This window comes from Plectropomus leopardus, chromosome 5 (assembly GCF_026936395.1).
Source record: "Plectropomus leopardus strain MGB_pleo_1.0 chromosome 5, ASM2693639v1, whole genome shotgun sequence".
Taxonomy (NCBI): domain Eukaryota; kingdom Metazoa; phylum Chordata; class Actinopteri; order Perciformes; family Serranidae; genus Plectropomus; species Plectropomus leopardus.
In genome coordinates, this window is record NC_142180.1 from 39,044,001 (window position 1) to 39,061,500 (window position 17,500).

Genomic DNA, 17,500 nt, shown 5'->3' on the forward strand with positions numbered 1-17,500 from the left:
TTTTCTGTGCTGGTCCCTGGAGCTTTTATTTTGAAAAGTCTCTATCTTCTGCTCCTGACAGACTCGTCACACACTCATGACGTCATCACGTCAGCCACACGTCTGTGACACGTCTGTGACACGTCTGTGACACGAGTGATTAACAAAGAGAGGGTGATGATGTCACCAGAGGTCCCAAATGTTGAAATATTTCCTGATTTCCTTCATGTGAAAATAAAATATTAAAAATCTTCTAACCAATCAGCTGACAGACGATCGAACACTAAACTCTTTCTGAGCCAGCCACCGTCACATGATCAACCATACATGACACACGTCAAACACACGGATCTCATGTTCTGAGGCCGACTGAAAACAGAGAAGTTTTTTTTTGAGTATTAAATAATCTGCGTTCATATGAAACACGGTAAGAACGACACAACCAAACACGTTGCAGTCCGCACGCCAGGCCAGCAGCCGACAGTGTAACTCTGTAATAAAACACCACAGAAGAAGACCACGCGCCTGTGTGAATGACGTCACCGCTCTCACTGTGCGAACAGAAGGGGCGGCGTTTTTCAAAAGATTACATTCTGGGACCCAGGTTCAAAAGTTTGTGTTTTTGGGCCCCAAAATGCCGTCGTCATGTGAACGAAAGGCCAAACTGCAACAAAAGTTTAACATTTTTAAGAACCGCTGCCATGGAAACGGACCCTCAGCGACGGTGGGAGCGAATTCATTCGATCAGACGGTCAGATAATGTCAGCAGGACAGGAAGTTTACTCCAGCGATGTGGGACATGATGATACCGTGGTGATTTCAGCAGGACCGCAGAGCGACACAGAGCGAGGCAGAGCGACACAGAGCGAGGTAGAGCAATGCACAGCGTTGCAGAGCGAGGCAGAGCGACACCGAGCGAGGCAGAGCGACACAGAGCGACACAGAGCGAGGCAGAGCGAGGCAGAGCGACACCGAGCCAGGCAGAGCGACACCGAGCGAGGCAGAGCGACGCAGAGCGAGGTAGAGCGACGCAGAGCGAGGCAGAGCGACACCGAGCCAGGCAGAGCGACACCGAGCGAGGCAGAGCGACGCAGAGCGAGGTAGAGCGACGCAGAGCGAGGCAGAGCGACACCGAACGAGGCAGAGCGACACAGAGCGAGGCAGAGCGACACCGAGCCAGGCAGAGCGACACCGAGCGAGGCAGAGCGACACCGAGCCAGGCAGAGCGACACCGAGCGAGGCAGAGCGACACCGAGCGAGGCAGAGCGACGCAGAGCGAGGTAGAGCGACACCGAGCCAGGCAGAGCAGACTGAAAAAGCTGTACATTACTGAAACAACAGTAGTCTAACAGCTCGCCGACACCTCAACTGCCACGCCCTGCTAAACCACGCCCATCTGTGTGAAACAAAAGACTCAGAGGTCAGAGGTCATGTCTGATCAGTCAGCTGGTTTCAGAAACAACTAAATGAACACGACTCTTTAAATCATGATGACGTCATCATGTGACCACCGGATACAAACACATCAACGAACCGACCAATCACAAGCTTCACAAGGCTGAGTACTGCTGCTGGCTCCGCCCCCCTAACACACACACACACACACACACACACACACACACACACACACACACACACACACAGGTGTTTCCTGAGTTTTTGGGTCCCTTCTGCTTCTTCTTCTTTTACAATCTGTTATAATTGTTCTAATTATTTTTGCTGGAGATTAGAGGAGAATAAGAAGTAAACACTGTTACCATGACAACAGAGAGTCGCCATCAGCTGATCCTTCAGTTTATAAAAAAATCAAAACAAAAATATTTTCTTCATCTAACAAATAAAAAAATCTGTCTTCTTTATCCAAATATATTTTCTTCTTTTTCATCTGTCCATGACATCATATTTCTGTGGACAGTGTCTTCAGTCACTGAGCTGCTGCACAGCTTCCCTCTGAGCGTCCCACACAGACAGACAGACAGAGGAGGTTCTGGGTAATGAGTCCTTAGGTGAGATCTGTAGTTTTAGTAGCGGATGAACTCAGACTGAAGAGACTGAAAGAGAAAACAAACAGCCAGCGTCACTCATCAGCTGTATGATTTATCTCTACACACATCAGCTGCACGAGTTACAAACACACAGAGACACACCACAGGGACACTGTGTCCTGCAGCTTTGGGGACGTGTCTGTCCTCCTGTCCCTCTATCAGAGCATTTTTTTCATTCTTTTTTTTGCCTCCGTCAGTTATATCAACCGAGTGTCACTCAAATAAAAGACTATAACTCCTCTATAACTCCTCTATAACCACTCTGTAACTCCTCTATAACCCCTCTATAACTTCTCTAAAACTCCTCTATAACCCCTCTATAACTTCTCTAGAACTCATCTATAACCCCTCTGTAACTCCTCTATAATTCCTCTAGAACTCCTCTATAACCCCTCTGTAACTCCTCTATAATTCCTCTAGAACTCCTCTATAACCCCTCTGTAACTCCTCTATAATTCCTCTAGAACTCCTCTATAACCCCTCTGTAACTCCTCTATAATTCCTCTAGAACTCCTCTATAACCCCTCTGTAACTCCTCTATAATTCCTCTATAACTTGTCAGATGTGTAGAAACTGAACTGACACGATGCGATGATGCAGTGGACATGGACTTCCAGGTGAGAAGAGACACAGTGAGACAGGTACTCTGACTGTTTCAGACTGCAGTGAGGATGAGGACGAGTGACGGCTGAGTGACGGCTGAGTGACGGTGGTGATGAAGATGAGGATGTGTTCCTCAGATCAGCAGCAGCTTCATGTTCGTGACGTTAATGTGAATCAACATGATGAAGAGTGAAAAGTGATTTTTGACAACGATGACACGTTAAGGACAGCGTTATTGACGTTAATGATAATGTTAATGACAGCATTAATGACAGCATTAATGAAAATGTTAATGACAGCGTTCATGACAACGTTACTGACAGCATTAATGACGTTAATGACAATGTTAATGACAGCGTTAAGGACAGCATTAATGACATTGACAGCGTTAATGACAACGTTACTGACAGTCTTAAGGACAAATGACATTAATGACGGCATTAATGACAACATTGACAACGTTAATGTCAGCGTTAATGTCATCGTTAATGACAACGTTGATGTTAGCATTAATATCAGCACTGATGTCAGCATTAATGACAATGTTAATGTTAGTGTTAATGTCAGCGTTAATGTCAGCATAAATGTATGTCTTTATGACAGTGTTAATGACAGTGTTAATGTCAGTGTTACTGACAGCGTTAATGTCAGGGTTTCTGACAGCGTTAATGTCAGTGTTACTGACAGCGTTAATGTCAGTATTAATGACAGCGTTAATGTCAGTGTTACTGACAGCGTTCATGTCAGCGTTAATGTCAGCGTTAATGACAGTGTTAATGTCAGTGTTAATGTCAGTGTTACTGACAGCGTCAATGCCAGCGTTAATGTCAGCGTTAATGACAGTGTTACTGACAGTGTTAATGACAGCGTTAATGTCAGTGTTAATGACAGTGTTAATGACAGTGTTAATGACAGCGTTAATGTCAGTGTTACTGACAGCGTTAATGTCAGTGTTACTGACAGTGTTAATGACAGCGTTAATGTCAGTGTTAATGTCAGTGTTACTGACAGCGTTAATGTCAGTGTTACTGACAGTGTTAATGACAGCGTTAATGTCAGTGTTAATGTCAGTGTTACTGACAGTGTTAATGTCAGTGTTAATGACAGCGTTAATGACAACGTTACTGACAGCATTAATGTCAGTATTAATGACAGCGTTAATGACAGCGTTAATGTCAGTGTTAATGACAGTGTTAATGTCAGTGTTACTGACAGCGTTAATGTCAGTGTTAATGTCAGTGTTACTGAAAGCGTTAATGTCAGTGTTACTGACAGCGTTAATGACAGCGTTAAAGTCAGTGTTAATGACAGTGTTAATGTCAGTGTTACTGACAGCGTTAATGTCAGTGTTACTGATAGTGTTAATGACAGCGTTAATGTCAGTGTTAATGACAGCGTTAATGGCAGTGTTAATGTCAGGGTTACTGACAGTGTTAATGACAGCGTTAATGTCAGTGTTAATGTCAGTGTTACTGACAGTGTTAATGTCAGCGTTAATGTCAGTGTTACTGACAGTGTTAATGACAGCGTTAATGTCAGTGTTAATGTCAGTGTTACTGACAGTGTTAATGTCAGTGTTAATGTCAGTGTTACTGACAGTGTTAATGTCAGTGTTAATGACAGCGTTAATGACAGCGTTACTGACAGCATTAATGTCAGTATTAATGACAGCGTTAATGACAGCGTTAATGTCAGTGTTACTGACAGTGTTAATGTCAGTGTTAATGACAGCGTTAATGACAACGTTACTGACAGCATTAATGTCAGTATTAATGACAGCGTTAATGACAGCGTTAATGTCAGTGTTAATGACAGTGTTAATGTCAGTGTTACTGACAGCGTTAATGTCAGTGTTAATGTCAGTGTTACTGAAAGCGTTAATGTCAGTGTTACTGACAGCGTTAATGACAGCGTTAAAGTCAGTGTTAATGACAGTGTTAATGTCAGTGTTACTGACAGCGTTAATGTCAGTGTTACTGATAGTGTTAATGACAGCGTTAATGTCAGTGTTAATGACAGCGTTAATGTCAGTGTTAATGTCAGTGTTACTGACAGTGTTAATGACAGCGTTAATGTCAGTGTTAATGTCAGTGTTACTGACAGTGTTAATGTCAGCGTTAATGTCAGTGTTAATGACAGTGTTAATGACAGCGTTAATGTCAGTGTTAATGTCAGTGTTACTGACAGTGTTAATGTCAGTGTTAATGTCAGTGTTACTGACAGTGTTAATGTCAGTGTTAATGACAGCGTTAATGACAACGTTACTGACAGCATTAATGTCAGTATTAATGACAGCGTTAATGACAGCGTTAATGTCAGTGTTAATGACAGTGTTAATGTCAGTGTTACTGACAGCGTTAATGTCAGTGTTAATGTCAGTGTTAATGACAGTGTTAATGTCAGTGTTACTGACAGCGTTAATGTCAGTGTTAATGTCAGTGTTACTGACAGCGTTAATGTCAGTGTTACTGACAGCGTTAATGACAGCGTTAATGTCAGTGTTACTGACAGCGTTAATGACAGCGTTAATGTCAGTGTTAATGACAGTGTTAATGTCAGTGTTACTGACAGTGTTAATGACAGCGTTAATGTCAGTGTTAATGACAGCGTTAATGTCAGTGTTAATGTCAGTGTTAATGTCAGTGTTACTGTCAGTGTTACTGACAGCGTTAATGTCAGTGTTAATGTCAGTGTTACTGAAAGCGTTAATGTCAGTGTTACTGACAGCGTTAATGACAGCGTTAAAGTCAGTGTTAATGACAGTGTTAATGTCAGTGTTACTGACAGCGTTAATGTCAGTGTTACTGATAGTGTTAATGACAGCGTTAATGTCAGTGTTAATGACAGCGTTAATGTCAGTGTTAATGTCAGTGTTACTGACAGTGTTAATGACAGCGTTAATGTCAGTGTTAATGTCAGTGTTACTGACAGTGTTAATGTCAGCGTTAATGTCAGTGTTACTGACAGTGTTAATGACAGTGTTAATGTCAGTGTTAATGTCAGTGTTACTGACAGTGTTAATGTCAGTGTTAATGTCAGTGTTACTGACAGTGTTAATGTCAGTGTTAATGACAGCGTTAATGACAACGTTACTGACAACATTAATGTCAGTATTAATGACAGCGTTAATGACAGCGTTAATGTCAGTGTTAATGACAGTGTTAATGTCAGTGTTAATGACAGCGTTAATGTCAGTGTTAATGTCAGTGTTACTGACAGCGTTAATGTCAGTGTTACTGACAGCGTTAATGACAGCGTTAATGTCAGTGTTAATGACAGCGTTAATGTCAGTGTTAATGTCAGTGTTACTGACAGTGTTGATGATAGCGTTAATGTCAGTGTTAATGTCAGTGTTACTGACAGTGTTAATGTCAGCGTTAATGTCAGTGTTACTGACAGTGTTAATGACAGCGTTAATGTCAGTGTTAATGTCAGTGTTACTGACAGTGTTAATGTCAGTGTTAATGTCAGTGTTACTGACAGTGTTAATGTCAGTGTTAATGACAGCGTTAATGACAACGTTACTGACAACATTAATGTCAGTATTAATGACAGCGTTAATGACAGCGTTAATGTCAGTGTTAATGACAGTGTTAATGTCAGTGTTACTGACAGCGTTAATGTCAGTGTTAATGTCAGTGTTACTGACAGGGTTAATGTCAGTGTTACTGACAGCGTTAATGACAGCGTTAATGTCAGTGTTAATGACAGCGTTAATGTCAGTGTTAATGACAGCGTTAATGTCAGTGTTAATGTCAGTGTTACTGACAGCGTTAATGACAGCGTTAATGTCAGTGTTAATGACAGTGTTAATGTCAGTGTTACTGACAGTGTTAATGACAGCGTTAATGTCAGTGTTAATGACAGCGTTAATGTCAGTGTTAATGTCAGTGTTACTGACAGCGTTAATGTCAGTGTTACTGACAGTGTTAATGACAGCGTTAATGTCAGTGTTAATGTCAGTGTTAATGACAGCGTTAATGACAACGTTAATGTAAATGTGATGTAAATGTGTAAATGTATGATTTATTGATCAGTGATTGATTATCTGTCAGAGAGGATTTATTGATCAGTGATTGATTATCTGTCAGAGAGGATTTATTGATCAGTGATTGATTATCTGTCAGAGAGGATTTATTGATCAGTGATTGATTATCTGTCAGAGAGGATTTATTGATCAGTGATTGATTATCTGTCAGAGAGGATTTATTGATGTCTGACGGCTTCTTTCAGTTCAGGTGTTAAAAAATGTCCTGTTGGGTTTAAATCAGCATTCAGGTGAAACAGGAAGCTTCAGGTGACCTGAGAGTCTGAGTCTGAGGTCACATGACCAGGTGAACACACACAGCTGGTCATGTGACCTCTGTCAGGTGGGTTACAGTGTGAGATCACAAACACACTGGATGTTTCTCAGCTCTGTTAGCGAGCTGGCTGAAGGTCAGGTGACCATCGCCGTTAATGGAACAGTCCAACACTTTTAGTGACAGAGCCCCAGTTTCCCTCTGTTTCCAGTCTTTATGCTAAGCTAAGCTAACAGCTGGACATGTTGAAATGTTCCTTTAATCAAAATTATTGATTGGGTGTTTCTGTTGACTGATGCTTTTTATTTTGATTATTGATTATTGGCGATCAGAAGCACTGTATCCAGTGTGTTGATGATGTCAGAGCAGAGGGGGCGGGGCCAAGCTGCTGCTGTCAGAGGACTTACAGGTATGGAGCGGCTCAGGTAGCGTCCTGACGGGCCCTTCAGAGCGCCGTAGGTCCCCTGGCCCCTGGGAGGCCCCAGCCTGCTGCTGTACACGCCCTCGTTGTTGTTGACCTCGTGCTGTGTACTGCGAAGGCCGTTACCATAGCGACATAGAGGGGGCGGGGTCAGATGGGAGGGGGAGGGGCTGAGAGACACAGAGGACAAGGAGGGTGGAGGAAGGAGAGAGGAGGAGTACGCAGCGGGTTTCTCCTCCTCCACGTCTGCGGCGTAAAGATCGCTGAGAGAGCTCGCCAACCGAGAGCTGAGGACACACACAGACGCACACACTGTAACACACACACACACACACACACAGAGCTGCTGCTGAGGACAACAGGAAGTGATGCGGAGCTCTGCCTGTGCTGCGTTTACTGCCACACATGAAACTTGGAGTTCGGGGAGGAGACACAGAATCCAGCAGCTGATGGAGGCAGCAGCAACTCAGCTGATCAGTGAAGTAAAATGTTTGTTTCTCAGTAAAATGTCTGTTTCTCTGTTTCACAGTAAAATGTTTGTTTCTCAGTAAAATGTCTGTTTCTCTGTTTCACAGTAAAATGTCTGTTTCTCAGTAAAATGTCTGTTTCTCTGTTTCACAGTAAAATGTTTGTTTCACAGTAAAATGTCTTTCTCTCAGAAAAATGTCTGTTTCTCAGTAAAATGTCTGTTTCTCTGTTTCACAGTAAAATGTTTGTTTCACAGTAAAATGTCTTTCTCTCAGAAAAATGTCTTTCTCTCAGTAAAATGTCTGTTTCTCTGTAAAATGTGTGTTTCTCTGTTTCACAGTAAAATGTCTGTTTCACAGTAAAATGTCTGTTTCTCTGTTTCTCAGTAAAATGTCTGTTTCTCAGTAAAATGTCTTTCTCTCAGTAAAATGTCTGTTTCACAGTAAAATGTTTGCTTCACAGTAAAATGTCTGTTTCACAGTAAAATGTCTGTTTCTCAGTAAAATGTCTTTCTCTCAGTAAAATGTCTGTTTCTCTGTAAAATGTCTGTTTCTCTGTTTCACAGTAAAATGTCTGTTTCACAGTAAAATGTCTGTTTCTCTGTTTCACAGTAAAATGTCTGTTTCTCAGTAAAATGTCTTTCTCTCAGTAAAATGTCTGTTTCACAGTAAAATGTCTGTTTCTCTGTTTCACAGTAAAATGTCTGTTTCACAGTAAAATGTCTGTTTCTCTGTAAAATGTCTGTTTCTCTGTAAAATGTCAGTTTCACAGTAAAATGTCTGTTTCTCTGTAAAATGTCAGTTTCACAGTAAAATGTCTGTTTCTCTGTAAAATGTCTGTTTCTCTGTAAAATGTCAGTTTCACAGTAAAATGTCAGTTTCTCAGTAAAATGTCTTTCTCTCAGTAAAATGTCTGTTTCTCTGTAAAATGTCTGTTTCTCTGTTTCACAGTAAAATGTCTGTTTCACAGTAAAATGTCTGTTTCTCTGTTTCACAGTAAAATGTCTGTTTCTCAGTAAAATGTCTTTCTCTCAGTAAAATGTCTGTTTCACAGTAAAATGTCTGTTTCTCTGTTTCACAGTAAAATGTCTGTTTCTCTGTAAAATGTCAGTTTCACAGTAAAATGTCTGTTTCTCTGTAAAATGTCAGTTTCACAGTAAAATGTCTGTTTCTCTGTAAAATGTCTGTTTCTCTGTAAAATGTCTGTTTCTCAGTGAAATGTCTGTTTCAGTAGTTTCTGGTGTTTTTGGTAGAACGGCTTAAATCCCCGTCAGTAAGAGCTGTCTAACAGCGAGGTAAAGCAGTGGAAATATTGTAAATATAGCGCACAGTTAAACTGAGAATGATTTTTTAGGTGGGTTCAAAGTACTCAATGACGGCAGAGTTTGCCCAGCTCTGCTTGATTACATGAACGTGACGTGCCGGTTTTCTTATGGAGCTTTTTTTTGGTTTTCCATTAGGAAAAAGTACCTGGTACCTGGTACGATCTTTTTAGTACCTGCTTTCCTGGGGTTTCAGAAATAAACGACCGGGTACTAAGAGGTACTAAAAGGTGACACTGCAGACCACTGACTGATCACAGAGAAACGTCACCGCGTCATCAATGCGCTGCACACAGAACACTCTGAACAGAGCAACTCTTTCCCAAAATGGTAACCAGAAAGATCACGCCATGGTCACTCGAGGAGGTGCAAACGTTCCTCAGTTTACTGTCCGCCGAACATATCCAGCAAGTGTGTGTGTGTGTGTGTGTGTGTGTGTGTGTGTGTAGTTTGAGTTACGGGGGCTAAGAGGACATCGGCTCCCCTGAGACGTTCGGAGGGAGCTCAAAAAAATGTTGACTTTTGTGTCACAGAATATATATTTTCAGCACATAAAGGTTCCTAAAAAAATAAAAAACAGAAGTAATATGTAATGTTGTGTTTATTCGCTCATTACTTTCCATCTCTGAACATTTGTCTCCACTATTTAACTTCTGTGTTTATTTCTGCTGCGGCCGTCTGTGCGTGAAGCGGCGCTGCGCTCAGATAACTGCATTGCCATATTCACCTGAACTCCTCATCATCCGACAGAAGGACAGAGACAGAGAGGACACGTTAGCGGCAGGTATTAGTATTAGTGGTGCGCACCGAAAAATGGGGCTACCCCAAAGTGGGAGTGTCCCATGGCGTCGCTTTGACGACCAGCTACACTGAGCCAGTACTATCTTCTAATGGAAAACAACCCCCAGAAAAGTACCCGATACCAAAGTAGAGTAGAGTAGAGTAGAGTAGAGCCGGTACCATATAGTGGAAAAGCGTCTTCAGTTATTAAACAGCTGTGATTGTGATCAATAATATAGGTTGATATCAGAAACTGGATCAATAATCGAAGTTTATATCAGATCAGAGGAACTCCCTCTCAGTCACATCAGTCTCAGCTTCCACTGCTCTGCTGATGATGCCCAGCTCCCTCCACCCTGACCTCCCTCCACCCTGACCTCCCTCCACCCTGACCTCCCTCCACCCTGACCTCCCTCCACCCTGACCACCCTCCACCCTGACCTCCCTCCACCCTGACCTCCCTCCACCCTGACCTCCCTCCACCCTGACCTCCCTCCACCCTGACCACCCTCCACCCTGACCTCCCTCCACCCTGACCACCCTCCACCCTGACCACCTCCACCCTGACCTCCCTCCACCCTGACCACCTCCTCCACCCCTGACCTCCCTCCACCACCTGACCTCCCGCCACCCTGACCTCCCTCCACCCTGACCTCCCGCCACCCTGACCTCCCGCCACCCTGACCTCCCTCCACCCTGACCTCCTGACCTCCCGCCACCCTGACCTCCTGCCCCCCCACCCCCCTGACCTCCCTCCACCCCGACCTCCTGACCTCCCTCCACCCTGACCTCAACGATTTTAAATCCTCAGACTGAACTGAAAAAAAACATCTGACATCATCAAATCTCTCAAGATTTTCTCCCTTACCACCGACACGAACCCGGATCGAGCAGGGGACAGAGCTTTCTCCACGACCTTTGAAAGGGGCGAGTCAGAGGGGAGGCGGGCGAGTCAGAGGGGAGGCGGGTGAGTCAGAGGGGAGGCGGGCGAGTCAGAGAGTCAGAGGGGAGGCGGGCGAGTCAGAGAGTCAGAGGGGAGGCGGAATCAGAGGGGAGGCGGGTGAGTCAGAGGGAGGTGGGCGAGAATCAGAGGGAGGCGGGCGAGTCAGAGGGGAGGCGGGTGAGTCAGAGGGGAGGCGGGCGAGTCAGAGGGGAGGCGGGTGAGTCAGAGGGGAGGCGGGCGAGTCAGAGGGGAGGTGGGTGAGTCAGAGGGGAGGTGGGTGAGTCAGAGGGGAGGTGGGTGAGTCAGAGGGGAGGTGGGCAGTAACACTGACCTCCTGATGTTGGTCACCGTTGACGAAGGACTTCTTCCGATCCTCTTGGCGGTGGCAGAAGCAGAGGATGCTGGGAACTTGGAGGACTTGAGGGGGGAGGAGGGGCCCTGACCGACACCCATCGACACTCTGTGCACAGATCAATATGTGTATGGATTACTGATCGGGACACAATCACGCAGATTCATGTTGCTGTGACGGAGAGCAGAGTAAAGTCTGGCGTTAATACTGAACTGATTATTTAAACAGTTGCTATAGTAACAGGCTTATTGTTACTTTCAGTGATCAGGTGACTGAAGGAGTCACAGATACCTGAGTTTCCTCTCAGAAGAGAATCTGTCTGTGAAACATCGAGTGTAACACAGTCACAGACGTCATTTCTCTTTTGGTGACAGAAAATAACCTGCAGGTTGTGTTCCAGCAGATTTCTTCTTCTCTTCGTTTAAAACCTGTTGGCCTGCAGTTTAATGGAACTGGAAAACTTTATTGGACAGTCAATGTAAGCAGACCAGTGATTGGATTTAAATGACGTGATTCCAGATGTGACATTACGTCATGGGACCCACGGGACTCCACAGCAGTATCAAGACCTTCAAACATAATGGATTTTTGGGGTTTGAAAAAGCTTTTTTTCTGATGTCAGTCGTGATTCTGTCCAGTTTCTTTTACGCTGCTGTTGTTTCAGAGTCCGGAGTCAGGGTTAGCTGTAGTAACCTGTCAGTCCGGAGTCAGGGTTAGCTGTAGTAACCTGTCAGTCCGGAGTCAGGGTTAGATGTAGTAACCTGTCAGTCCGGAGTCAGGGTTAGCTGTAGTAACCTGTCAGTCCGGAGTCAGGGTTAGCTGTAGTAACCTGTCAGTCCGGAGTCAGGGTTAGCTGTAGTAACCTGTCAGTCCGGAGTCAGGGTTAGCTGTAGTAACCTGTCAGTCCGGAGTCAGGGTTAGATGTAGTAACCTGTCAGTCCGGAGTCAGGGTTAGCTGTAGTAACCTGTCAGTCCGGAGTCAGGGTTATCTGCAGTTACCTGATTGGCTGAGAGGTCGACCTGCTGTGAGTCTTCATCTCGTCCACTCTGAAACAAACCAACACACTCTTCATCATCATCAACATTAATTGTTCTAAACTCTACAGTATTCTAGTTCTGCTGGTTGTGGTTCTGCTGGTTCTGGTTCTGGTACCTGAGGGCTCCAGTGGTGGCGGGGCGGGGGGGACGCCGGCTCTTTAAGGCTCTCAGTTTGTCTCCTTGGGTAAGACCCGGTCCACTGTCCACCGTCTCACTCTGGAGGACAAAACAAACGCAGCATGAAACCTGTGACACACCTGAACTCAGACTGTTCAGTGTGTCTTCTGGTTGCTAAGAAACCACATTTTTGTTGACGTAAACGAACCACGACTGCAAGAAAACAAAACACTGAACTTTAGTCGTCCTGGACTGAAACACACAATGTGGGACATTTGAGAAACATTTTATGGCTGTATTTTGTCGTATTTTACTGCAGATTTTGGCAGTTTCTTTAAAAATTTACATTTAGAATTCCTTGGTGATTTAATTAATAAAACTTTTGATGATTTTTATTCCCTTTAAAATCTTTGGTTATCTTTAATGAATTGGCTCTTTTTTTAAAAGAAAAAAGTGGTGATTTGTGTTTCTTTTAAAAAAAAACCCTCTTTTTTAATTTTTTGTGATTTTTAAAGAAAAAATTTGGATGACTTGTTTTCTTTTAAAAAATTGTAATTTTTTAAAGAAAGAAAATTGCCATTTTTAATGATATTTGAAGAAAAAATGGCCTTTTCACAAATGTTTGGTGATTAGTGGAAAAAAAAGCTTCTGGGGCGCCTGGTGGCTCAGTGGACAGAGCAGCCCATATAGAGGGGCTGTATCCTCTGCATGTCGCCCCCTCTCTCCCTCTTTCACATACGTGCTGTCCGGTACATTAACGGCAATAAAAGCCCCAAAACATAATCTTAAAAAAAATAAATAAAGCTTCTTATTTTTTACTTTTAACTTTTAACTTTTTGGCAAGCTAAATTTTCTTCCAAAATGGTTTTTTTGGCCATTTTTAAAGGAAAACCACAGGTTTGGATGGCAGATTTTCCTTTAAAATTACCAAAATTACACCGTTTATCAGCCAGAAACTGTAAAAACTAAAATTATCATTGAATTATCCAACACATCATGTGTTATTACACAGGTTTGTGAAACACCTTAAAACGGTCTGTGTGTGTGTGTGTGTGCATGTGTGTGTGCATGTGTGCGTGCGTGTGTGTATGTATGTCTGTGTGTGTGTGTGTGTGTGTGTGTGTGTGTGTGTGTGTGTGTCTGACCTCGTGTAGACTGCTGCTGTTGTGGGCGGGGTTTAAGGTGAGGTCGTCCATGCTGGTGATGAGGTGAGACACTGTCCTCTCCTCCAGCTTTGCCTTCTGGGAACGCTGGCTGTCTCCTAGCAACCAAAGCTCTGCCTGCTTCCTGTGAACACATACACGCACACACAAGCACGCACGCACATTTGTGTTGTTATTGTTTCACATTCATGAGGTGCTGATGAGAGGCTTTTACTGCAGCGGGAACAGGAAGTAGGAAGTGTTGTTTCAGCAGTGTGACTGTTGAAGCTCTGCAGTTCATCCTGCTGCTGTCACACACACACACACACACACACGCACGCACGCACAAAACACACGCACGCACGCATGCACACACACCTGATGATAATTATCATTGTTATTAATATTGCGGCTCTTATCAGAGACAGTCTGTCCTCTGTGTGAATCAGCTGATCCATGAATGGATCGATGATCAGTATTGATGGTCCTGTGGTGTCGGTGAAAGAGGATCAATACTCTGAGACTCACTCGTCCAGGAAGTTCTGCTGTGGACCAATCACAGAGCCCGGTCTGCAGATCCTGATCCAGGCGATGGCCTCGCCCGCCGTGAAGCGGTAATGTTTCATCAGGTAACAGCCAATCAGAGAGCCCGTCCTGCCCAGACCAGCTGACAAACACAGAGACAGAGAGAGAGACACAGAGACAGACAGAGAGACACAGAGACAGAGAGAGAGACACAGAGACAGAGAGAGAGAGACAGAGACAGACAGAGAGACACAGAGACAGACAGAGAGACACAGAGACAGAGAGAGAGACACAGAGACAGAGAGAGAGACAGAGACAGACAGAGAGACACAGAGACAGAGAGAGAGACACAGAGACAGACAGAGAGACACAGAGACAGAGAGAGAGACACAGAGACAGAGAGAGAGACACAGAGACAGAGAGAGAGACACAGAGAGAGAGAGACAGAGAGAGAGACACAGAGACAGAGAGAGAGAGACAGAGAGAGAGACACAGAGACAGACAGAGAGACACTTGTTATCAGCTGTGCTACTTGTCTGTTTCGTTGTTGTTTGTTTGTTTGTTTGTTTGTTTGTTTCTGGGTGATTTTTTTTGTTTATTTTGTATTTTATTGGGCAGCTGCTGTTTTTTCCATTTTGAGACAGTTCTGTCCCACAGAAACAAGCCAGCAGGGGACGGGGACATTCAGGAGGGGTCATGGACATTCAGGACATCATTACAGCCATTACATTTGGATTTCTTAAACATCTGACTGCTGAAGTTTCAAAAATTTTCCATAATATTTCAGGCTTTTTCCAGGACCTGTCTGAGCAGTTTATAATGATAATGGTTTGTCCTGTGGACAGGTGCTGTGGACAGATGCTGTGGACTGGTGCTGTGGACAGATGCTGTGGACAGATGCTGTGGACAGAGACGCTGTGGACAGGTGCTGTGGACTGGTGCTGTGGACAGGTGCTGTGGACAGGTGCTGTGGACAGGTGCTGTGGACAGGTGCTGTGGACAGGTGCTGTGGACAGGTGCTGTGTCTGTCAGAGCAGTTTGACGGGTTTGGATTCAGATTTGATCAGTTTGTGGTGGATTCTCGTTGAAAAGTAAACCCGCCGCTCTGCAGCTTTTCACAATATTCCTGTTTCTGTCCTGAAGGGGGCGTGGCCTAAGCACCGATGCAGTGGCGGTCGGTCAGCGCACCGCGTGATGTCGTTTCAAAACACGGTTCCTGCAGGTCGGACACGTTAGAATGAGGACTTTTTTTGATGCCACTCGGATTTAGATCTAAGACTTTTAATGTCAGAGACTTTTGGTTCGTTATTTTAAAAAATAGATATTAGAGAAGTAAAGAGAGATATGTTGAGGTTTTTAAATGCAGTCAGAAAAAGGGGATTTTTTTTTAGAGAAGATGATACTTTATTGTCCGTTTTCACATAGATTTGTTTTTCTTACATTTTTCTTTCACATCGAAACACGTTTAGGACCATAAATCGTTTACCGTTATTCCGACACTGAGAACAGGAAGCGCTCACCTTTGCAGTGGACGGCCACGGCGCCGTCGGCGCTCTCGCAGATGTGCAGGAAGCGGCGAGTGATGATGTCGCTGGGCGTGCTGCCGTCCAGGAAGAAGAGGTCGTAGTGGTCGAAGCCGGCGTCAATGAAGCGCTTGGCGTCGTAGATTTTCTTGTTCAGACGAATGATGGCGGTCACGTTGTGTTTCCTGAAGTACGGGAAGTACGCCTCGGGGGCGTGGAGAGGGTAACCTGCAGGGGACGGAGCATCACCGGTGAGACAGCTGTCTCTGTCTGTCTGTGTGTCTGTGTGTCCCTCTGTCTGTGTGTCCCTCTGTCTGTCTGTGTCCCTCTGTCTGTCTGTGTGTCCCTCTGTCCGTCTGTCTGTGTGTCCCTCTGTCTGTCTGTCTGTGTCCCTCTGTCTGTCTGTGTGTGTGTCCCTCTGTCCGTCTGTCTGTGTCCCTCTGTCTGTCTGTGTGTGTGTCCCTCTGTCTGTCTGTGTGTGTGTCCCTCTGTCAGTCTGTCTGTGTGTCCCTCTGTCTGTCTGTCTGTGTCCCTCTGTCTGTCTGTCTGTGTGTCCCTCTGTCCGTCTGTCTGTGTGTCCCTCTGTCTGTGTGTCCCTCTGTCTGTCTGTCTGTGTCCCTCTGTCTGTCTGTGTGTCCCTCTGTCCGTGTGTCCCTCTGTCTGTCTGTGTGTGTGTCCCTCTGTCTGTGTGTGTGTCCCTCTGTCTGTCTGTCTGTGTCTCTCTGTCTGTCTGTGTGTGTGTCCCTCTGTCTGTCTGTGTGTGTGTCTCTCTGTCTGTCTGTCTGTGTGTCCCTCTGTCTGTCTGTCTGTGTCCCTCTGTCTGTCTGTCTGTGTGTCCCTCTGTCTGTCTGTGTGTCCCTCTGTCTGTCTGTGTCCCTCTGTCTGTCTGTGTGTCCCTCTGTCCGTCTGTCTGTGTGTCCCTCTGTCTGTCTGTCTGTGTCCCTCTGTCTGTCTGTGTGTGTGTCCCTCTGTCAGTCTGTCTGTGTCCCTCTGTCTGTCTGTGTGTGTGTCCCTCTGTCTGTCTGTGTGTGTGTCCCTCTGTCTGTCTGTCTGTGTCCCTCTGTCTGTCTGTCTGTCTGTGTGTCCCTCTGTCCGTCTGTCTGCCTGTGTCCCTCTGTCCGTCTGTCTGTCTGTCTCACCATTCTCAATCTTAGTTTTTGGATGTGGTCCACTGAAGGCCAGAAACTTCCCTGGGACGATCCAGTTCAGATCCCCGTTCTCAACACGCTGCAGAGACACAGAGACACGCAGGGACAGACAGAGACACTGAAGGTTGAGTCAGAAGCTGTTAGGTCAATCTCAGAGGTGAGACAGTGGTTGTCCTGCGGGGGACGCTCTGCTCTCATTAACCTGCTGCACACTGAAGACACTGTCTCACCAGCAGAGTCCAACTCTGTCCAGCTCAGAGGACACATAGACCAGCAAAACCATCCCATAATAACAGGTACTACATGTAGTACATGTAGTACAGGTACTTGAGGTAGTACATGTAGTGCAGGTACGGCAGGTAGTATTAGCTGCTGTGATATTTTTACCTCGTAGTGTTCATACTCGTCCACATCGAAGGTCTCGAAGTCAAAGAAGCCGTGCTGCAGAGCCTGAGACACACACACACACACACACACACACACACACACACTGTTTACACCTGAAGACTGTGACATCACACAGGTGACCTTCCATCAGCCAATCAGAGCTCACCTTCCTGATGCCCTGCAGACAGTCGAGCACGGTGAGGTTAAAGGTGCAGTTACCAAAGGACGCGTCCCTGAGGACACACACAGGGACATCATCAACACACACACACGCACACACAGTAACACACACACACACACACACAAATTCTTCCTCTGTGGTGTCAGAGTGTGTGCTGAGACTCTCTGCCAGCACATTCTTCTTCTGTGGTGTCACGTCTGGACGCCGACAGAACATTTACAGTCGA

The 17,500-nt window shown here is 45.1% G+C and overlaps 1 protein-coding gene across 3 annotated transcripts in view; it reads right to left on the reverse strand.

Moving 5' to 3' along the window:
- The window catches only part of cdc14ab (cell division cycle 14Ab), a 32,670-nt gene that overhangs the window by 1,223 nt on the left and 13,947 nt on the right, over nt 1-17,500 (reverse strand). For 2 of the 3 annotated variants that reach the window (XM_088078223.1, XM_088078222.1), the window contains 11 exons: nt 17,260-17,326; nt 17,094-17,156; nt 16,698-16,785; nt 15,556-15,786; nt 14,039-14,177; nt 13,514-13,655; nt 12,367-12,467; nt 12,213-12,260; nt 11,193-11,321; nt 7,336-7,636; nt 1-2,030 (listed from right to left, as the gene is read on the reverse strand). The exon at nt 1-2,030 is cut by the window's left edge and continues 1,223 nt beyond it. In XM_088078223.1, coding sequence (XP_087934349.1) covers nt 2,001-2,030; nt 7,336-7,636; nt 11,193-11,321; nt 12,213-12,260; nt 12,367-12,467; nt 13,514-13,655; nt 14,039-14,177; nt 15,556-15,786; nt 16,698-16,785; nt 17,094-17,156; nt 17,260-17,326 — 1,339 coding nt within the window. In that variant the 3' untranslated portion in view covers nt 1-2,000. The remainder of the gene's footprint in view (nt 2,031-7,335; nt 7,637-11,192; nt 11,322-12,212; nt 12,261-12,366; nt 12,468-13,513; nt 13,656-14,038; nt 14,178-15,555; nt 15,787-16,697; nt 16,786-17,093; nt 17,157-17,259; nt 17,327-17,500) is intronic. The other variant, XM_088078224.1, reaches the window with a different exon arrangement.